General features: G+C 43.0%; 1 protein-coding gene across 3 annotated transcripts in view; it reads right to left on the bottom strand.

Annotated features, from left to right (window-relative positions):
- Positions 1-23700, bottom strand: part of ANKS1A (ankyrin repeat and sterile alpha motif domain containing 1A) — a 248160-nt gene that overhangs the window by 94689 nt on the left and 129771 nt on the right. For all 3 annotated transcript variants that reach the window (XM_075853521.1, XM_075853522.1, XM_075853523.1), the window contains 3 exons: positions 22846-22986; positions 22221-22328; positions 12690-12824 (listed from right to left, as the gene is read on the bottom strand). In XM_075853521.1, the coding sequence (XP_075709636.1) occupies positions 12690-12824; positions 22221-22328; positions 22846-22986 (384 nt within the window). The remainder of the gene's footprint in view (positions 1-12689; positions 12825-22220; positions 22329-22845; positions 22987-23700) is intronic.

Below are 23700 nucleotides of genomic sequence, written 5' to 3'. Positions count from 1 at the left end.
GTCTATGGCATAGCCGGACGCCATTGTTTGGTGTCCGGTTGCCATAGTCACCATCCTTGGCCGCTATCGTGTAGCAGGCCGGCGATGGCAGCTTAACCCCTAAAAAACTGCGATCTCTATAGAACGCGGCTTTTAAGGGGTTAATCAGCGGGGACACAGCGATCGGTCCCCGCTGTAGGAGCTGTGACAGCTGCTGAACAAGACAGCAGCTGTCACAGCTCCTGTATGTGTCGGGAGGACGGCCGAAACGGCTGTTACTCCCGAGACGTACTATTAGGTCATGGAGCGCGAACGCTATAGTTACTATGACCTAATAGTAAGTCCAGGAGCGGGAAGGGGTTAAGGGTTTAACTTTGTATCATAGTTACATAGTTAGTACGGCTGAAAAAAGACACATGTCCATCAAGTTCAACTAAGGGACGGGAAAAGGGAAGGAAACATTTCTACACATAGGAGCTAATATTTTTTTGTTCTAGGAAATTATCTAACCCTTTTTTAAAGCCATCTACTGTCCCTGCTGTATCCCTGTCTAAATACTTCTGTATTCGACTGTATCGTCCTTCTACAAAACCATTGTAAGGCATAATCCCTACGTTTAAATAAGAGAACTAGATAGATTAAAAAAAATTCATATAGAATATAGATATGTGTTTCTAATTGCATATGGCCGGGGTATAAAAAAAAAAAACAATTTCGATATGACCTTATTAATACAGTATGTATAAATATACAGAATGTCAATGCAAAAAAACTAGAACATGAACTCCTATTTACTACAAACAAAAAATTTATATAAATAGTTTGTGTTTTGTTTTTTTTTAAGAATTGCAGGTCGTGTCTTTAACTTGTATAACTATGCTACCTAGAATTTATTGTCTACTCATGACAACAGTATGAGGGTAATTTGAATATGAACATATTGACTTGATTTCTTTAGTCTGATCTGCTACATTTGATGAATTCTGTTGGTGCCGGTTAATAATACATTTTACATAGGTTAAAGCGAGAAGATAATACCTAGAATGCTCCAATTACTTGGTTACTATTTATGTATTATCACAAAACCCAATGGTGTATGATAAAACCAAAACTACTACTACTGTTAATGAAATATACTCATATTGGCTAATTTGTAAAATTGCAGCAGAACATAAATACCGGATATGGTTTTAATTGGAAAAAAAAAAAAGCCTTTTTTTTCCTTTGGGCACAGTGTTGTTATTTTAAAGTCAGGAATGTAAGACTAACTTTTTTTTATGAAGTTTTCGTTTTGACCAATCGGCGAAAACCAAAACGCAAACATGCAAAGATATAGAGATGTATCACTTTTTGAGGAATCCGATAAAGGAGCCTTCAACGCAGATGTGAACGAAGCCTGAGAGACAATACTGTAATTAAAGCGGCAGAAAACAGAACAGAAAAAAGGCATCACCTCTACAGTTGAACTGGTTTAGGACTTGACTAAGCAAGGAACAAATTGTAGATGAATTTGGAGCAGAGCCGCATTTGAAGTTGGGGAGCAGGATGAAAACGTACTTCCTGGTTCTGGTATAAAGTCGGCTAAATACTTTAGGTGGTCAGCTAATAGCTTGGCCAAGAATGCATGTTTTTAATGGGGACAGAGTAATTAGCTGTTGCTAGACCGGCTTATCTCTAGTGGGAAAAAAGGATCGGTCATGTATTTCACATCTGTCGTTGTGGGACAGTCAGGAGAGAAGTCGGCTGACTAATGTATATGGGGGATACAAATTAGATAGTCAGCTGACTTATCTTAAGAAAGGGAGGGGGGGGGGTAGCTGCAAGTGACAGAAGGAAGATCACACCCAGTCTCCACCTGTACAGCCTTCAAGTGGCCCCCAGGGGTGTAATACAGGAAGTTTTGAATGTGTTGGGTAGGTAGAAACCCACACTTACCAATCAGAGAGGATATGTGCTCTCTGATTAACACATTTAGGGCTTGTCCACCCAACGGATTTGCGGCATATTTTCCATCCGGAATAGCAGACAGAAAATACAGTAGCAGCATAGTGAGTGTGATTTAACAAAAGTCACCCACACGCTGCAGAAAAATTCACCTACGGTGCGTAATTTTAGATCCGCAGAAAGTTAATTATTGGTCCGGAAAGTGGACTAATTTCCTGCGTACTGAGTAATTTGCTGCGGAAACGCTGCAGAATTTCTTACTGGGGGTGGAAAGGACATCACAGGAAGAAGAAATATTCACACAGCCCTTGGAAAAAATAAAAAATAAATAAATAAATTAAAAAAAACGCACCAAAAACCTCAGCAAAAATCCACACTATTTTCCGCAGTACAAATAGCTAGACATGGTGCAGATTTTCTGCAGAAGATTGACTTCTAGTTGATGCATAAATGCTGCGGAAATTTTCTGCAGCAAATCTGTTACATATGCATAAGCCCCAACACTCCCTGCACACGGCTGTAGCCATAATCCCGATCCGTCATTACGGGCATAGCCGGCCGCGAACAGTCACCTGCATTTGCGGGCTGTGCTTCCATTATAAAGTATGGGAGCACGGTCCGTAAAATCAAAAATTAGGACATGTCCTAATTTTTGCGGATCATAAATATACAGGAAGGTGTCAGTGGGACATAGAAAGGAATGGATCAGTATTTTGATCCGCAATTACTGTCTGTAATTGCAGATCAAAATCACGGTCATGTAAAGAAGTGATAAGATGAAAAGTTTTTTATCTAATCACCCTGTACCTTACCAGGCAATTAGTCAACTCTGTGATGTAAAAGTTTTTTGGACTTAGGCCTCATGAACACGACCGTAAGCCATGTGCACGGCCGTGATTTTCGGGTCGGTCGTCAGCGGGAGTGTCATCCGCAAATCGTGGGCCGTGCACATGGCCGCGTCCATTATTTCCTCTGAGCCTGGACCGCAGAACACGGCATGCCTGTTCTTTCTGTGGTCCAGGCTCCTGGGGAATGCACGGACAATGAAAACCACGGTCGTGTGCATGGACCCATAGAAATTTATGGGGCCGCAATTCTCCCGTGAATTTTCAGGGGAACTGCGGCCGCAAAAGCACGTTCGAGTGCATGAGGCCTTAAGCATTCATAATTTTGTGAAGGTATGTGAATGTTGACATAGGCATATGTCCCATTTATGAACTCTGCATATTTTTAGGGGGTGTTGTGTGACTAGGCTCTGATGGCTTAGGCTATGTTCACACGCCGGGAATTTTGAGGCTGATTTTCATCTGCCTGCACGCCGTTTGCTGCATTTTTTTTGCGCCGCTTTTCGCAGGGTTTTTTCGCCCGCAGCCGAAAAATACGCTTTCTCTGCCTCCCATTGATGTCAATAGGAAGTCAGAGACGTAAACGCCCAAAGATAGGTCATGTCGCTTCTTCCCGCAAGACGGTTTTTCCGCTCGCGGGGAAAAAAAAAACTCTGCCTCTCATTAAAATCAATGGGAGGCATTTTCGGCCGTTTTTTCGTGCATTTTCCGACGCGGTTTCCGCATCAAAAAAACGTGTAAGAAAAAAAAAAAACTTAGTGTGAACCAGCCCTTAAGACTTCTGGACACTTTTTTGTTTTCTTTAAAGTGTTAAAGGGGTTATCCAGGATTTTAAAATTGATGGTCTATCCTTAGGACAGGCCATCAATATTAGATCGGTGGGGGTCTGACTCTTGGCACCGCCTTTGATTAACTGCTTGAAGGGACAACGCTTGTACAACCACTTTAGCCTCTTCATTGTTTACCGCAGGTTCTTCAAGTAGCTGATTGGCGAGATTCAGACCCCATCCAACTTAATATTGATGGCGTATACTAAGGGTAGGCCATCAACATTGAAATCCTGGATAACCCTTTATGTTTTGATGCAAAATTGGATGGATGTAGAAAACACACCACTTTTTTTTCTATCTACATGTAATAAAACTGTAAACTTTGCGTGTCTGTACATTGAAATATGTGGGGGAAAAAATAATTGGGGGGATGAAGGATCAGTGACAGAATGCATTAAGATAATTTTTGTCTGTGTTTGTAAACGCATTACGTAAAAACGACTGACCCGATTCGGATAGTGTTTTTAGAAAAACATAGGGGTCGACTTGAAGTAACATTTAGTTTTTATTTCATCGCAATCAATTCACTCAATAAGAAGATATGCAAATTTAATGGTTTCAAAAATTCATTTACATTGCATTACTACAACAGCAACAAACACATGGCAACCAATGACATTTTTACTTTAATTCTGTATTGTGTTGGAAAAATAGACACCGGTAGTTTGCTATGGGCAACTGCTCCAAATTTCATCTATACTGATTGATAGATAAGGGAGTGGTTGCAAACAATGGATGCGGAGCAGATGATAGCATTTTAATATCCCGAATCCTACTCATTCCAAATAATTTTCCCTTCAGTTTTAAATGTGTACAGTTTCCTGTCAGTTCACGTTACGCTATGACTATCAACAAAGCGCCGGGTCAAACGCTACACACCCCTGTTACTAATTCCACCTTTAATGTGACCCATAATCTATACAATTCCATTGAAAACTGAAATCTTTTAGAGGAGAAAAAAAAATAAACAAAACTACAATAATGTGGTTGCATAAGTGTGAACACCCTCTTATAATTGGGGATCTTCTTGTGTTCAGAATTAGCCAATCACATTTAAACTCATGTTAAATAGTAGTCAGTACACAGCTGCCATTATTTAACCTATTCCCACGCTGCGCCGCAACTGTACATCCTGCAGAGGGCTTGCTTCCCACACCAGGACGTACAGTTGCGAAGCGGTTCCCGGCGCACAGAGTCTTGACAGTGTCCTGGAACTGGAGCCACTCCAGTCTTGCCGGTCAGCGGACCATCACCGCTAATTTTGGCAATTAACCCCTTAAATGCGGCGACCGATTGCGATCACCCCATTTAAGAGGTTTGAAGCACATTGGCAGCCCCCACAAAGTGATTGTGGGACCTGCCGATGCTTGTCGTGGCAATCGGAGGCCAGACAATGGCCTCTGGGTTGCCATGTACAGAGGCCTCGGAGGAGCAGCCTCCGGCCGGTCCTCCGTGGCTTCCTGTCAGTGTGACTGTCACGCCACAATGACAGCGAGAATACATTACACTACATAGGTAGTGTAATGTACTCTAGCAGCGAACAAAGCAGCAAGTCTAGATGTCCCCTAGTGGTACAAGTAAAAAAAAAAAAAAAAAAGTTATAAAAATGTTTTAAAAAAAGTGTACAAATAAAAGTTATAAGTTATATAAACAAAAAATGCGGTTTTTCCTATTAGGCTGGGTTCACACGAGCACATTAACGTCCGTAATGGACGGATGTATTTCGGCTGGAAGTCCCGGACCGAACTCAGTGCAGAGAGCTGGGCTCCTAGCATCATAGTTATGTACGATGCTAGGAGTCCCTGCCTCGCTGCAGGACAACTGTCCCATACTGTAATCATGTTTTCAGTACGGGACAGTAGTTCGACGGAGAGGCATTAATCTAGAGCTGTAGTGAGCATTTTGACCCCACGGGTGTTTCATAGATTTGACTTGAATTGGTCAGTGAAAATGAAAAAAATTTTCCAATAAGAGGTAGCTTTAGCGCAAAATTTGTAATTTTCTCAAAAAAGAAAGGAGAAAAAGAGCCCCAACATTTGTAAAGCAATTTCTCCCGAGTACGGCAATACCCCATTTGTGGTCATAAACTAATTTTTGGGCACACGGCAGGGCTCAGAAGGGAAGGAGCACCATTTGGCTTTCGGAGTACAGACTTCGCTGGATTGGTTTCTGGTCGCTATATCGCATTTGCAAAACCCCTGTGGGACCAAAACAGTGGAAACCCCCGAAAAAGTGACCCCATTTTGGAAACTACACCCCTCAAGGTATTCACCTAGGGGGTGTAGTGAGCATGTTAACCCCGCATGTGTTTTGCATAAATTAGTGTGCACTCGATATTGCAGAGTAAGGCTGGGTTCACACGAGCATGTGACGTCCGTAATGGACGGAACGTATTTTGGCCACAAGCCCCGGACCGAACACACTGCAGGGAGCCGGGCTCCTAGCATCACAGTTATGTACGATGCAAGGAGTCCCTGCCTCGCTGCAGGGCAACTGTCCCGTACTGTAATCATGTTTTCAGTACGGGACAGTAGTTCCACGGAGAGGCAGGGACTCCTAGCGTCGTACATAACTACGATGCTAGGAGCCCGGCTCCCTGCACTGAGTTCGGTCCGGGACTTCCGGCCGAAAAACGTCCGTCCATTATGGACGTTAATGTGCTCGTGGGAACCCAGCCTAAGACTTATCATAGGAAAAAAATGAACACATTAAAAAAAAAGTACACATAATTGGTATCGCCGCATTCGGAACGTAATTTTTGCCGCACGATGAAACCACCCAAAAATAAAAAAATAAATCAAAAACTACACCAGAATCGCTATTTTTTGGATACCACCCCTCCAAAAATAGAGAATAAAAAGTGATCAAAAAGTTGCATGTACCCGAAAATAGTACAGATAAAAAAACTACAACCCGTCCCGCAGAAAACAAGCCCTTACACAGCTTGACTAAAAATGAAAAAAGTTATGGCTCTCAGAATATGGGGACACAGAAAATAAATTTTATAAAAAAAAGTGATTATATTGCGCAAACGCTGCAAAACATAAAAAAAAAAAATCTATATTCATACGGTATCGCCGTAATCGTACCGAACCGAAGAATAAAGTTCTTAATAGACAACTGGGCGTGTTTTTACTTTTTACCAACTGGGCGTTGTACAGAGGAGTGTATGACGCTGACCAATCAGTAAAAACACGCCCAGTTGTCTATTAAGAAAGTCATTAGCGTAAATCGAAAATTGCTCATAACTTGGTCAAAGACGATCGTTTTTCAAAATAAAAACCACTGCTGTTATCTACATTACAGCGCCAATCAGATTATGTAGGAGAGTTTTCTAAATGGGGTGACTTCTGGGGATTTTCTAACATATAAGGCCCTCAAAGCCACTTTAGAACTGAACTGGTCCCTGAATAAATGGCCTTTTGAAATTTTCTTTAAAATATGAGAAATTGCTGCTAAAGTTCTAAGCCTTGTAACGTCCTAGAAAAATAAAAGGACGTTCAAAAAACGATGCAAACAAAGTAGACATATGGGAAATGTTAACTAGTAACTAATTTGCGTGGTATTACGATCTGTTTTACAAGCAGATACGTTTACATTTAGAAAAATGCTAATTTTTGCACATTTTTTCAGAAATAAATACCGAAATTATCGACCACATTTTTTTCACTAACAAAGTACAACATGTCATGAGAAAACAATCTCAGAATCGCTTGGATAGGTAAAAGCATTCCGATGTTATTACCACAAAGTAACACATGCCCGATTTGAAAAAAAAGTCGGCTGTGTCCTGAAGGCCAAAACAGGCTGGGTCCTAAAGGGGTTAAAGTGATTCTGAGTAATCTCATATAAAGCTCAGCTGTTTTATTAGGATTTTCCTGATATTTTCTTTAATGCATCTGACAGCAAAAGCCATGGTGGTCCGTAATAAGCTTACAACACATTAAAGGGATCTGATTGTTGAAAGGTATCAGTCAGGAGAAGGGTACCAAAGAATTTCCAAGGCATTACATATACCATGGAACACAGTGAAGGCTGTCATCAAGAAGTGGATTACATTTGGCACAACAGTGACAATACCAAGAACTGGAGGTCCCTCAAAACTTGATGAAAAGACAGGATGAAAATTAGTCCGGGAGGCCACCAAGAGGCCTACAACAACATTAAAGAAGCTGCAGAACTTTCTGGCAGGTACAGGTTGTGACCGTCTCCCATATTTTTCATACGTCTGGCCTTTAGGGTAGGGTGGCCAGACTGAAGCCTTTTCTAACAAAGAAAAACATCCCAGCCCAGCTATGGGTTGCAAAGACCTACATCAAGTCTGCCAAAAGCATGTGGGAAAACGTGTCATGGTCTGATGAGACCAAGGTTTAACCAGTTAGTAACCGCCAATACGGCTTTTCACGCGGGCCTCTAATGGGCTTTATTCTGATGCATAAGCTTTTTTATGGCGCTGCAGACTAACTAAACAGAGCAGGGAGCCGTTAAATCTCCCTGCTCTCAGCTACCAGAGGTAACGTGTGAGATCGATATTAGTATCGATCTCACCAGATGCGGCGCTCAATAGCGTGCGCCGCATCTGAGTGGTTTTGGAGAGAGGGAGGGAGCTCCCTCTCATCCCACCGACATCCGGCGATAAAATCACCAAGTGTCTGTGTCTCCGATGGCAGCCGGGGGCCTAATAAAGGCCCCCAGGTCTGCCTGTAGTGAATGCCTGCTAGGTCATGCCAGAGGCATGGCCTAGCAAATGCCTGTCTGTTTTAAACCAATCCAAAAGTACTGCAGTGTATTATAATAGCGATCGGATGATCGCATATTAAATTCCCCTAGTGGGACTAGTAAAAAAAAAAAAAAAAAAAAAAGTTCAATGAAGTTAACAAAAAAAAAGTGAAAAAAAAATGAAAAACCCACTTTTTCCCCTTATAAACGGCTTTACTATTAAAAAAACAAAAAGTGAAAAAAGTTAAGCATATTTGGTATCGACGCGTCCGTAACGACCCCGACTATAAAGCTATTACATTATTTAATCCATACGGTGAACGGCGTAAAAAAAAATTATGGAAAAATTGGTGTTTTGTGTGAATCCGGACTTTAAAAAAAAAAAAACGTGATAAAAAGTGACCAAAAAGTCGCATCTACTACGAAATTGTACCAATAAAAACTACAAGTCTTCCCGCAAAAAAAAACAAAGCCCTCATACAACTGCATTGGTAGAACAATAAGAAAAAGTTATGGCTCTTCAAAAATAGACACACAAAAACAAATAATTTTGAAAAAAAGGTAAGTGTTTTTACAGTGTAAAAGTAGTAAAACAAACAAAATCTATACAAATTTGGTATCGTTGCAATCGTAACAACCCGCTGAATAAAGTTATTGTGTTATTTATACCAAACGGTAAACGGCGTAGATTTAGGACGTGAAAGAGTGGCGAAATTTCTGTTTTTTTTCTATTCCCCCCCCAAAAAAAGTTAATAAAAGTTAATCAATAAATATGTACCCCAAAATGGTACTATTAAAAAATACAACTTGTCCCGCAAAAAACAAGACCTTATTCAGCTATGTCGATGCAAAAATAAAAAAAAGTTATAGCTCTTGGTCATTAAGGTCTAAAATAGGCTGGTCATTAAGGGGTTAACTTTAGGGCCGTAATTCCAAAAGCTATGTTTGGAGCAAAGCCAACACTGCACCTCACCAAAAGAACACCATACCCACAGTGAAGCATGGTGGAGACAGCATTATGCTTTGGAGCTGTTTTTCTGCAGCTGGAACTGGGGCTTTTGTCAAGGTGGATGGAATTATGAAGTTCCGAATATCAGTCAATATTGGCACAGGACCTGCAGGCCTCTGCTAAAAAGCTGAAGAGGAATTTTACCTTTCAGCACAACAACGACCCAAAGCATACCTACAAATCAATAAAAGAATGGCTTCACCAGAAGATCAATGTTTTGGAATGGCCCAGCCAGAACCCAGACCTGAATCCCATTGGAAATCTGTGGGCTGCACACGGGAGATGCCCTCGCAATCTGACAGATTTGGAGCACTTTTGCTAGGAAGAGTGGGCAAGTCGAGATGTGCCATTGCTGATAGACTTCTACCCAAAAAGACTGATTGCGGGCATAAAGTCAAAGGGTGAATCAACAAAGTATTCGTTTAAGGGTGTGCATATTTATGCAGCCACATTATTTTTGTTCTTTATTTTTCCACCCTAAAAGATTTCTTGTCGTGGCAGGTGGGCTCAAACAATTTGATCCTAATGTGCGCTAAGAACCTCACTATTTTAAGTAGATTCAGTAGCAATGCATATTTATCTATTTATAGTGTTTAGGTGGCATTGATGTTCGCAGAGTGCTGTCGGCATGTTTGGTTATTGTATTGTTTGCAGTCTTAGGCTTCCTTGCACCTGTATACACGTTTTGCTTCATTTTGTTGGATTGTACTGATCAAATATATATGCAGGGCCGGCCTTTGGGGTGTGCGAGCAGTGCCATTGCACAGGGTGTATCACTCCAGCAGGTGGAAGAGGGCGCTGTGCTGGCTCCCTTCCCCTGCTTGTGTTTCAGAAGGGCCCAGGCCCGACGACTCAGCAGCTGCCTTTCCTCCCGGGGACTTCTCTCAGTGGCGTTGCTACCGCTGTAGCAGCCAAAGCGGCTGCTAGCGGCGACACCGGGCACGCCCCCCATGGCCAGCGGCGCCGATAGAATCCGCCGTGGCTGCTACAGCGGCAACGATGCCACATTCAGTAGTATCTGAGTCCTAAGGACGCAGATACTATTGAACACTATTGCAGAGAAGGGAGGTATCTCCCAGCCCTGCTATCTACTAGGCCAGTGATTTCCAACAGGGGTTCCGAGAAACTCTTCTGAACCACAGCCGTGCTTTCTCTCCTCCTCAGTGTGAAATGCATGTGAGAAGGAGGTTATTTGCAGTTTCCGCAGATGGCACCCCCACAGCGTTGCTGGCACGGTGATTCGGATCCAGGAGACGCCATTGACGTCACTGTCCATATATGGACAGACATCAAGCGCTCCGACCAGGAGCAGAACCCCGGCCACAGGGGGATTCTGCTCCTTCAGGGACCTACAATGGCGCTATGTACAGGAAGGGGCGGGGCACTACCTCCATGGGGGCTGTGTGGCACTACCTCCATGGGGGCTGTGTGGCACTACCTCCATGGGGGCTGTGTGGCACTACCTCCATGGGGGCTGTGTGGCACTACCTCCATGGGGGCTGTGTGGCACTACCTCCATGGGGGCTGTGTGGCACTACCTCCATGGGGGCTGTGTGGCACTACCTCCATGGGGGCTGTGTGGCACTACCTCCATGGGGGCTGTGTGGCACTACCTCCATGGGGGCTGTGTGGCACTACCTCCAAGGGGGCTGTGTGGCACTACCTCCAAGGGGGCTGTGTGGCACTACCTCCAAGGGGGCTGTGTGGCACTACCTCCAAGGGGGCTGTGTGGCACTACCTCCAAGGGGGCTGTGTGGCACTACCTCCAAGGGGGCTGTGTGGCACTACCTCCAAGGGGGCTGTGTGGCACTACCTCCAAGGGGGCTGTGTGGCACTACCTCCAAGGGGGCTGCGTGGCACTACCTCCAAGGGGGCTGCGTGGCACTACCTCCAAGGGGGCTGCGTGGCACTACCTCCAAGGGGGCTGCGTGGCACTACCTCCAAGGGGGCTGCGTGGCACTACCTCCAAGGGGGCTGCGTGGCACTACCTCCAAGGGGGCTGCGTGGCACTACCTCCAAGGGGGTTGTGTGGCACTACCTCCAAGGGGGTTGTGTGGCACTACCTCCAAGGGGGTTGTGTGGCACTACCTCCAAGGGGGTTGTGTGGCACTACCTCCAAGGGGGAGGTGGGGGGCTGTATGGCACTGTCTACAAAGAGGAGGTGGGGGATTATGGAACTGTGTACAGGGAGGCTGTCGAGCACAATCTACAGGGGGGGCTGTGTGTGGCAGCCAGGGGAGGGGGGCATTATACTGTGTGGAGGTCTAAGTGGACATTATATTGTGTAGGGGAACTACAGGGGGGAATATACTGTGTATGGCACTAAGGGGATATAATACTGTCTGGGCAAAAGTAGAGGACAAAATACTACGTCCTTGAAGGGGTTATAATATTATTAAAATATTATTATACTGTATGGGGGCACTAAAGGGGCATTTTATATATATATATATATATATATATATATATATATATATATATATATATATATATATATTACATATACACACACACACACACACACACACACACACACACATGCACACACAGTAGGGACATGCCCTATCTTCGGGCGCTTACGCCTCTGACATCAATGGGAGCCAGAGAAAGCGTATTTCACTGCGTTTTATTCCCGCGGCGCTCAACGGCCGCGGGCGAAAAACACAGCGAAAATCAGCGTGCAGGCAGAGGAAATCTGCCGCAAAATTCCAAACGCAAATTTAGAACAGATTTTCCTCCTGCAAAAAACTCAGTGTGAACTCACCCTTAGATCACCAATTTTTTTTTCTCTTGCAACGTGATTTTACGTATTGACTGAATTTAAAAATAGGCAGACTAGTATGCCCCTTTTCATAGAATGAAGATAAAATTGCAGTATCTTTAAAAGACAAAGAAAGTTACCGAAATGCTCCTTTCACAGGACCATATTTTTATCAGTATTCTTTCTATCTGGGTTTTTTTCTGTCATTATGGAGCGAACGTTAATCTAGGAGTATTCACATGGGCTTATAAAATACGTGTGTATTTTAAGACCAAAGCATGCACCACTTTCATCCGTTTTGCGGATGGAAAATGCCCAATGAAGTGTATGGAGAATGATTAAAATATGGATGTGATCCGCACTACATCTTTATTTCATCAGTAACTCATCCATATTGCATCAATTTTTGAAAGTGGCTCTCCCATGTATTTCAATTTCCTGCCTAGAAGACAGCCCATTAGTAGTAATCCTGAGTAATACTGATGCAATTTCATCTGTAATACATCCGTGTTAGAGGCATTGACCATAACTTGTGTGTATTGGTAAAACAGCCATAACCAAAAATGGAAATTAATACGGATTTGAACAAATTAACAACAAACCTCCTTCACAGATGTTTGCACTTTGCTGGGCTCTCTACTTTCTGATCCTTCTGATCTACTTCTTCCAGAATCGAACCCAGTATCATGCTCTCCTAATGGAATGGAAGGCATAGAACGCGGGAGGACATCGTGACACTGTGTGAACATAACTAGATTAGATTACGGTCAGTTGAACAGAACCTAAAAAATAAAGAGACTGACAATTAATAGAATGAACCCCTTCCTGCTGCCTATCTGTAGACTTCCGTCCTAACAACATATGCTCTGGGCAGCTGAGGCATGCAACTATAATCTTAAAGTGTACCTGTAAAGAAAAACTATTTTATTTGTGTTCCTTTAAACACAATAAAAAAAAAAAACTTTTCAATATATAACACTTACCTAATTGAAAGCGTTAGCCTGCTATGCTGTAGTCCTCCTTCCACTCTTCCTGGTACTCCGTCTCTCTTACTTTGACAGTCCCAGATCTCTGTCACTTGGAATTTGCAGCCAGCGACATCAGAAGCTGGCTACAGATTCTATTTAGAAGGGTTGCCGAGGGGGAGGCTCTACGTTGACGTGCGCGCTCCCGAGCCTCCTCACTCTAAGGACCCATTCACAGCACTGCTCCTGACTTCACTGTCCATATATGGCTAGTGATTTCAGGTGCTTCCCTGAGCTGTAGTTCCTGAGCAGAGCCTCTGCTGGCACCCTGCCTAGGACTCCAGATTTGCACTGGACATCACAGTCCATATATGGACTGTGACGCCAAGTGCTTTACCAGGGCCGGAGTCCCGGAGCAGAGTCTCTATTAGCGCTCTGCCTGGAGTTTCCGGGTCTGGGGAAGCCCATGGAATCACTCGACATTGGACAGCCATGTCGGAAGCTCCCAGATATATACGTTTAACGTATACTTGTGACGGATAGGCTCTCATGTTAAAAAAATAGTATTCCGTGTGATGTACGTTTTTGTGGGTTCCCTCAGAATGGATTATCGTAGTCCTTAAAGAAAAAAAAAAAAAGAAGGTATGCAAACATACCAACCAGACGGAGGCCAAAAGGGCAAACTATTGGTTTCCATTGGGAAAACGGAGTCCTATGAACACGTTCATTGTGTGCGTCGGGAGCTTTTCCGACATACACAATAAACGTGTTGTGAATGAGGCCTTAAAAATGTTTTGCGTTTTTATTATTGTTTTGTTTTCTTGTGTTTGTGTGTTTTTTTTACAGGTTCGGTAGTTGGACTACTTCGGATTTAAGGACCCCTTCGATGACTGCTTTTTTTTTTTCATAAATAAAATGGTTAACGAGAGTTGTGAGGGGGGTATTAATTCAATTAAAAAAGAATTGTTTGTTTTTTTACTGCTGCCTTAGCAATAGCCGCTGTCTAATCGACAGCGTCCACTACTAAGGCGGGGCTTAGTAGCAGCCGGTGAAAAGGTTAACACTAAGCTCCCATTATTACCCCGGTACCCACCGTCTCCAAGGTTCAATCTAGTAACCAACCATCTGAAGTGATGGTCAGGCACTGGGGCGGCCGAATGCTGGTATTACTAGGCTGGGAACGCCCAAACACTATGGCGGTGTTATATTTGGCTAGTTATGAAAAATGGAGTGGGACCCCACGTAGTCTTTTTTTCGTAATTTATTTTCATATTTAGCAGCATTTTTCAACACAGCAGCAGCCTAGAATTACTAGGGTGGGAAGGTCCTCGGTATTTGGGCTTTCTTAGCCTAATGTTAACAGCCTGCGGCCACCCAAGTGTGCTACCATCACGATAGATGGACGGGTACTAGATCGTACCTGGCTCTTCCCCAGTACCCCTGGTGGCGGTGGGTATTGAGGTAACAATGGTGCTAGCCTTTTCACCGGTAAAAATGCACACACACACACACCATTTTAATAAAAATTTTAAAATAACGCTGTAATCGAAATAGTCCTCAAACCGAACCTGTAAAAAAAAAAAAAAAAACATTAGTAACACACAAAAAAAGCAAAAAACAATTATGCTTACCTTTCCTGTGTCCAGCGCTAGAGCTGCAATGTCAGTTCTCTGCAACAGTAAACTAAGCAGTGACAGCACTAAGTTGTCATTGGTTAGCTTACATCACGTAGTCACAAGTTATCCCTGGGTAATCGAGCACCACCTTATGTAAACTCATTAATCACAGCTTAGAGCGGTCACTGCTTAGTTTACTGAGGCCTGTATGGGGTGCAGGATCACCCGAGATGCATCAGAATTTCGGGGCATCCTGAGTGCGTGCATCACCAAATAGACCTAGTGCAGGGACTTCAGATACAAAGGAGTTCCTGCGCTAGGAGTTATTCATTTTCAAAAGTAGGTAAATAGTCGCTAGTAACCAGGTTAGTGATCATTCACCTTGTGGCATTCCTGCACCATCCTCTAATCTAGTGATGCCGGCCTGGTCGTTTCTGACCAGTCGTGCTCCAGTTGAAGGACGCATGCGGCGTGATTACGTCATAGCGCCGCCTGCATCACAAGAAAAGCGCCAAATGATGACAGGGAATGGATTGTTCCCTTGCCTCGCCGGCCCTTTCAAATTGTATCCGCCTCCTAAGGATGCGGATACAATTAAGTACAATAGTATGTGACCCCCTTCTCCTGTGAGTGACCTGACCACCAGGCAGTTCATATAGTTAAGACACACACAATTACACAAAAATAGAATCCAGCTGCACAGGCTTAGATGGAAGGGGCTACAAGCCTTAGGGAACAGACCACTGTCCCTCTAGACAAAAAGACGTAAATAGGCAGCACTATTCGGATTTAAAGGATTGAGTCTCCTGATCCATTGTAGGATGACCAGGAAACTACAATGGATCAGGCGACTCAATACATTCTAGGTGATGTAGATTAGGACCCACCTGCCCCGGTATAAGTGGTTCCTTCTACTAAACATCAATATATATCTTATTAGATTGTAAATAGAAATCTCTTTAAATGTTATTGTTCTAACAATTCACTTGCGCACATTTTTTTTATCTTTACAGATATCATGTCTGCCACCTGAAGAAAGTCACTTAACCCCTTCACTACTGCCATATGGCTATATACGTTCTAACTGCCGATGCCCCGTGCAGTTAGCACGTGAATAAACGTTGACAGCCTGGAACCAGTATAATGAGTGCAGTGCTGCTTTAGTGTGAGTAGCACAGAACTCATGTTGACCCTGGATTTGAGAGCCCCAGAATACACCCTCCACCCCCTGTAGGCAGTGCAAAACCCTCTGTAGATAGTGCCACATAAGCTCCCTCCAGCATCGGAATCCCCGGCCAGCGCTCTGGCCGAGGATTCCCCTCCTAGAGGGAGCCCCCGCCGTCTTTCCATCCCCGCTGTAGATAGTGCAATCCCCCCTGCAGATCGCAACCCCCCCGCTGTAGATAGCACCACCTGAACTGACTCTAGGAGCGGAATCCCCGGTGTCAGATCGCACTGGCTGGGGATTCCGCTTCTAGAGAGAGCCCCTAACATCACTGCCCATTTGGACAGTGACGTTAGTGGCTCTCTCTAGGAGTGGAATCCCCGGCTAACACTCTGGCCGGGGATAGCGCTACTGGAGAAGCCCCTGGTGTCACTATCCATATATGCACAATGAGGTCAGCGGCTCTCTCTATAAGCGGAATTCCCAGTGTCAGATCGCTGTGTCGGAGATTCCGCTACTGGAGAAGCCCCTGGAGTTACTAACCATATATAGACAGTGATGTCAGGGGATACTCCTGGAGCAAAATCCCCGCTCTGGCAGGGGATTCTGCTTTTAGAGTTAACCCCTGACGTCACTGTCCATATATGGTTATCAGGGGCTTCCTTTAGGAGGGGAATCTTCGGCCAGAGGAATTCCGCTCCTACAGGGAGCTACTGTGGTGCTAGTTACAGGAAGGGGGTGCCATTTACAGGGGGGGCTATCTGCAGCTGGGATATTGCTAAAAACAGGGGGGGATGTTGCCATCTACAGTGGGGTGGTGCTATCTACAGGGGGTGTGGCACTATCAACATGGGTGCTGTAGCATTATATTGGCACTATATACAGGGGACACTGTGGCGCTATCTACATGGGCACTGTGTGACATTATGTGGGCATTATTTACAGGGAGAACTGCGGCACTATTTACAGTTGGCACTATGTATGTGGGCACTGGCACTATCTATGTGGGCAATATGGCACTATCTACAGTGGTATTGCACCACTATCTACATGGGCACTAGTGTTTCAGGGGGATGGGACCAAAAAACCCTAATGAATAAACATCAATTTTATTTTTTATTTTTTTTTAACGTACATGAAAATCGGATGGCTAATGCCGATTACGGTCAGACGGGAAATGGCATTCAATTCAAAAAGTGAAACTTATATTATATAGATTTTTTACACACAGGGTGATCTATTTCCAGCATTTTTTTTCTTTTAATGTTGATGATTATGGCCAACAGTTAATAAAAACCCCAAATTTAGGATCTCAGAAAATTAGATTATATAAGCCCAATTTCAAAAATGATTTTAATACCAAAATGTTGGCCTACTGAAAAGAATGTACAGTATATGCACTCAATACTTGGTCGGGCTCCTTTTACATGAATTACTGCATCAATGCGGCGTGGCAGGGAGGCGATCAGCCTGTGGCACTGCTGAGGTGTTATGGAAGACCAGGTTGCTTTGATGGCAGCCTTCAGCTCGTCTGCATTGTTGGGTCTGGTGTCTCATCTTCCTCTTGACAATACCCTATAGATTCTCTATGGGGTTTAGGTCAAGAGAGTTTGCTGGCCAATCAAGCAAACTTTTATTAACTTTTTTTTTTGGGGGGGGGGGGGGGGGTAGAAAAAAACCTGAAATTTCGCCACTCTTTTTCGCGTCTTAAATCTATGCCGTTTACCGTGTGATATAAATAACACAATAACTTTATTCAGTGGGTTGTTACGATTGCAACGATACCAAATTTGTATAGTTTTTGTATGTTTTACTACTTTTACACAGTAAAAACGCTTTTTTTTCAAAATTATTTGTTTTTGTGTCTCCATATTTGAAGAGCCATAATGTTTTTATTTTTTCGCCGATGCGGTTGTATGAGAGCTTTTTTTTTTGCGGGAAGACTTGTAGTTTTTATTGGTACCATTTTGTAGTAGATGCGACTTTTTTATCACTTTTTATCACATTTTTTTTTAAGTCCGGATTCACAGAAAATAGCAATTTTCCATAGTTTTTTTATTACATTTTTTACGGCGTTCACCGTGCGGGTTAAATAATGTAATAGATTTATAGTCTGGGTCTTTACGGACGCGGCGATACCAAATGTGTATAACTTTTTAACTTTATTTTGGTTTTTTAATAGTAAAGCATTTTGTAAGGGGAAAAGCTGGGTTTTTAATTTTTTTTTCACAGTTTTTTTTTAAATTAACTTTATTAAACTTTTTTTTTACTTTTTTACTAGTCCCACTAGGGGACTTTAATATGCGATTCTCCGATCGCTATTATAATACACTGCAATACTTTTGTATTGCAGTGTATTACTGCCTGTCCGTTCAAAACGGAGAGGCATCTGCTAGGTCATGCCTCCGGCATGATCATACAGGCATTCGCTCCAGGCAGACCTGGGGGCCTTTATTAGGCCCCCGGCTGCCATTGGAGACACAGACACTCGTCGATCGTATCGCCGGGTGTCGGTAGGGGAGAGAGGGAGCTCCCTCCCTCTCTCCAAAACCACTCAGATGCGGTGCACGCTATTGTGCACCGCATCTGAGGGGTTAAACGGGTGAGATCGATACGGATATCGATCTCACACGGCAGAGCAGGGACGTCCCCAGCCCTCAGCTGCCTCTGGCAGCTGAGAGCAGGGAGATTTGACGCTCCCTGCTCGGTTTACTTTATCCTGATGCAGTGCCGTAAAAAGGCATATGCATCAGAATAAAGCCCGTTAGTGGCCGCCGTTAAAAGGCGTATTGGCGGTCACTAACGGGTTAAACCAGGTATTGGTACTTTTGGCAGCGTGGGCAGGTGCCAAATCCTGCTGGAAAATGAAATCAGCATCTCCATAAAGCTTGACAGCAGAGGGAAGCATGAAGTGCTCTAAAATTTCCTGGTAGACTGCTGCGTTGACTCTGGACTTGATATAACACAGTGGACCAACACCAGCAGATGACATGGCTCCCCAAACCATCACTGACTGTGGGAACTCCACACTGGACCGCAAGCAACTTGGATCGAGTGCCTCTCCACTCTTCCTCCAGACGCTGGGACCTTGATATCCAAATGAAATGCAAAATTTACTTTCATCTGAAAAAAGGACTTTGGACATCAGAGCAACAGACCAGTTCTTTTACTCCTTAGCCCAAGTAAGACTCTTCGGACGTGGTCTCTGTGTCACGAGTGGCTTGACACAAGGAATGCAACAGTTGTAGCCCATGTCCTGGATACGTCTGTGCGTGGTAGTTTTTGAAGCACTGACTCCAGCCGCATGCCACTCCTTGGGAATCTCCCCCAGATTCTTAAATGGCCTTTTCTTGACAATCCTTTTAAGGCTGCGGTTATCACTGTTGCTTGTGCACCTTTTTCTACCACACTTTTTCCTTCCTCTCAACTTTCCATTAATATGCTTGGATACAGCATTCTGTGAACAGCCAGCTTCTTTAGCAATGTCCTTTTGAGGCTTACCCTCCTTGTGGAGGGTTTCAATGACTGTCTTCTGGACAACTGTCAAGTCAGCAGTCTTCCCCATGATTGTGTAGCCTACTGAACCAGACTGTTGGACCATTTAAATAAAAGGCAAAGAAAACCTTTGCAGGGGTTTTGTGTTGGTTCGCTGATTAGAGTGTCACACCATGAGTCTACACTCTTGAACTTTTACCCAATATTCTAATTTTTTGAGAGACTAAATTTTGGGTTTTCATTAACTGTTAGCCATAACCTTCAACATTAAAAGAAAAAAAAAATCTGAAAATAGATTACAGTCTGTAATAAATTTATATAATATAGGAGTTTCACTTTTTGAAATGAATTGCTGAAATAAATAAATTTATGATGATATTCTAATTCATTGAGAAGGACTAGTATATATATATCTCGTATTTTTTCGGACTATAAGGCAGTTTTTAGAAAGAACAGACGAGTATGCTCTTCTGAATAAAATGTGATCGCTTCCATGAATGTTTTATACACATTTCTAATAAAACCTGATTAATGTATGAAAAAATACAATCTCTGTAAATGAGTTTCCCCTGTTGATCTGTGGAGCTTCAAGCTTCCATAACTATTCAGGTGACTTAACATGTCATATGCTTGTACATGAGGAATAACACTATTTCTGGCCATTATATGACTTGTATGTGGCATTATTTAGCAATTTTCCCCTCTGCAGGCTCTCTCTCTATTTCTCAGTTGTCAAAAAGCCAATAGGCGGAGTATAACTGCTACCCTATCACATTTATATACAGTGCATTCGTAAAGTCTTCAGACCCTCTCACTTTCTACACATTTTGTAATGTTGAGGCCTTGTGCTAAAATAAAAATAAAATCACGTTTTCCCCCATCATTGTGCACTCAATAACCCATAATAAAAAAGTGAAAACAGAATTTAAGAATTTATTTATTTTTTTATTAAAAATTCAAATTTCACATGGATATGAGGCTTCAGACCCCTTGTTATTTAGCTTTGGGGGTCTCCCATTTCTCTAGATCTTTGAAATGATTCAACACTGATTGGAGTCTATCTGTGGTAAATTAATTTGATTGGACACGATTTGGAAAGACAAAACCCGTCTATATAAGGTTTCACAGCTGACAATGCATATCAGAGCAAAAACCAAGCCATGAGCAGGGAAGAACTGCCTGTAGATCTCAAAGACAGGATTGTGTTGAGGCACAGATCTGGAGAAGGGTACAAAAATCACTGCAGCACTTCACCAATCTGGACTTTATACCAGAGTGGCCACAAAGAATACTCTCCTCAGGAAAAGACACATGAAAGCCTGCTTAGAGTTTGCAAAAAAAGCACCTAAAGGCCTCTGAGACTGTGAGAAACAAGATTCTGTGGTCTGACGAAACCAAGAAAGAACTTTTTGGCCTTAATTCTGAGCCTCACGTTTGGAGGAAACCAGGCACTGCTCATCACCTGCCCAATACCATCCCTACAGTGTAGAATGGTGGTGGCAGCATCATGCTGTGGGGGTGTTTTTCAGCGGCTGGGACAGGGAGACTGGTCAGGGTTGAGGGAAAGATAAATGGAGCAAAGTACAGAGATATTCTTAATGAAAACCTGATCAAGAGTGCTCTGGACCTCAAACTGGGCCGAAGATTCACTTTCCAACAAGTCAATTACCCTAAGTACAGAGCCGAGAAAACACAAGACTGGCTTAGGGACAACTTTGTGAATGTCCTTGAATAGTCCAGCCAGAGCACTGACTTGAGCCCAATCGAACATCTCTGGAGAGGCCTGAAAACAGCTGTCCACTGACCGTCCCTATCCAACCTGACAGATCTTGAGAGGATCTGCAGAGAAGAATGGCACAAAATCCCCAAATCCAGGTGTGCAAGCCTTGTGGCATCAAACCCAAGAAGACTGGAGACGGTTATTGCTGACAGAGGTGCTTCGACTAAGTAGTGTACTGAGTAAAACGTCTGAATACTTATGTCAATGCAATATTTTAGCTTTTCCTTTTCAATAAATTAGCAAACACTACTAACATTCTGTTTTCTGTCACCATGCGGCGTTGAGTGCAGAAGGATGGGGAAATTATTATTATTTTTTTTAATTTTAGCACTAGACTGCAACATAAAAAGGTTAAAGCATTGAAAGGGTCTGAAAGACTTTCCGAATTCATGGAGGTGAAAGGTTCTCTTTAAGGCTAGGACTACACCTAGAATTGTTTTTTAGTCCGCGGAAATCGCGGTCCATAGGAATGCATTAGGTTCGGGATATTTGTCTCACTACAAACAATCGTGTGATAACGCTCTAATAAATCGCTGTCTATAGGAATGATTTAGTAGCTTGATTTGCTAGCATTTTTTTTTTTTTAATCACTACATGCTGGAATTTCAGAGCTACACACTTGTCAGTAGCGATTTAGAAGATTTTTTGGAGATTTTCAAGCTATTCAATGCATTGCTATGGAAAGCAATCTATCAGAGCGATTTCACAGCAATTTTTTGAAGTGCGATAGTGTCACAAAAAATGTTATGCCTAAATTTGTTTTTTGTTTTTTAAAAATCATCAGTAATCATATTAGTTAATCGGGCATATGGACAAAGGTTGTCCTAATGGGACAACCCCTTTAAGGGTCTAATATTCTTATAGGTGCCTGAGCTTTTTTTTTACAAGTTTAGTAAACTGAATAGGTGGTCAACCACTATGGCAGTAATATATTTGTTTCTGGGCAAGTTCGTTTGGAATTTTTACAGACTATATAAGCAGGATGAATACTACTATTTTGTGGCAGCATAATATTAAATATTGAATTATACCAATTATTTAGCTATAGAAAATGAAGAGACTACAACAGCCTAACAAATTTTTACAGCACTAAAAGACATCATAACACTCACCCGTAACTGAGAGAATCGAGGTGGTTTCTGTGGAGGATCCTCACACGGTCTGTCTGCCAGTGATGCCAATATTCTTTTTCGATGGCCCAATAAGTTTACTTTCAATACCTATTAAAAATCCCAAAATATTTTTGTTAAAGGTGTTCTCCAGGCTTTTATATTGATGGCCTATCCTTAGTATACTCGCGGCACCACCACCGGTTAGCTGACTGAAGGGCTGCGGAGTTCACTTAAATGGGACGCTACGGAAGTGTACGGCGATGTGAATAGTAAACTATAAAGAGGCCGCGGCCCCTTCAGTCAGCTGATCGTGGGAGTGCTAGTGGATGGAACCACACCGATCTTATATTAATGATCTGTTCTAAGGATAGGTCATCAATATAAAAGTCCTGAAGAAACCCTTTAAATCTTCATCAGTTCAGTTTTTGTTTTTTTTAAACCAAATCGGACACAATCTTTTTTTTATTTTAGCTTTAACCATTGAGGCTTATGGAGGATATTCCAAAAAAACAGATACAGACATCAGCTTTTCAATCAGTTTGCGGAACAAAAATCTAAGCAAAATGGCTGTAAAAAGGGTGAAAATTATGACAGTCACTGGCCATAAACAGAATAAAGTACTTACATTTACAATCTCAAGTTCCCACAAATTTCGAAGTGTTTCCATAGAGGTATAACCGCTGCTAAGAAAGCTGGAAGCATACTGCTGAAGGGACAGCGTACGTAGCCATGAGGCTACAGACATATCCCATGAAAGCAAAAATGGCTAGAAAGAAAAAAAAAAAAAGTAAAAAACAAATATTTTTTATGCAAAAAAAATAACACACATTTAAAAAAATAAAATAACAGACGTTGTGCAGCTGAGCTCCAGAGACCCCTGATTCTGATACACAGTTAAATCCCAAAAAATAGGCTGTACTGGCATCCACAGGACGTAGGAAGGTTGGTCACGCAGATTGTGAGTCAAGGCCCGTTCTCACATTGTTTGTTACAACCGACACTTCAGAGTAACAAGCGGCATCGCGCTCGAGCGCGATCCCACTCATTAAATGCTGCGGTCAATAGCGACCGCAGCATTTAAATCGTTAGAAAGAGGGGGGCAACCCCCTCTAACAGCTCATCGCGCCCCACGCAACGCAATCGCGGGTGGGCGAAGGTTGCTATAGCTGCCTTGGGGCCTAATGAAGGCCCCCAGGTCCGCCATCTTTGTGCACCTATTGCACTGCGCTATTGATTCCGTCGTTAAAAAGGAAACCTGCTGGAATGGTGACGAATGAAAACCATTAGCAATGTTTCCGTCACCATTGATATCAATGGTGACAAACGGAAGCTGTGGTTTCAGTTTGACTTTCCGTTGCGGGGTTCACCCGACGGAAACCTCCGACGGAACAGCGGAACGGAAAGCCAATGCTGATGTGAACAGGCCCTAAGAGACCCGAAGGGAGAGCATAAATATGATTACTGAGGTTGTGGAGCAAAG

Source organism: Rhinoderma darwinii, chromosome 2, assembly GCF_050947455.1.
Source record: "Rhinoderma darwinii isolate aRhiDar2 chromosome 2, aRhiDar2.hap1, whole genome shotgun sequence".
NCBI classification, from domain to species: Eukaryota; Metazoa; Chordata; class Amphibia; order Anura; family Rhinodermatidae; genus Rhinoderma; species Rhinoderma darwinii.
This window is presented reverse-complemented; position numbering and strand designations above follow the sequence as displayed.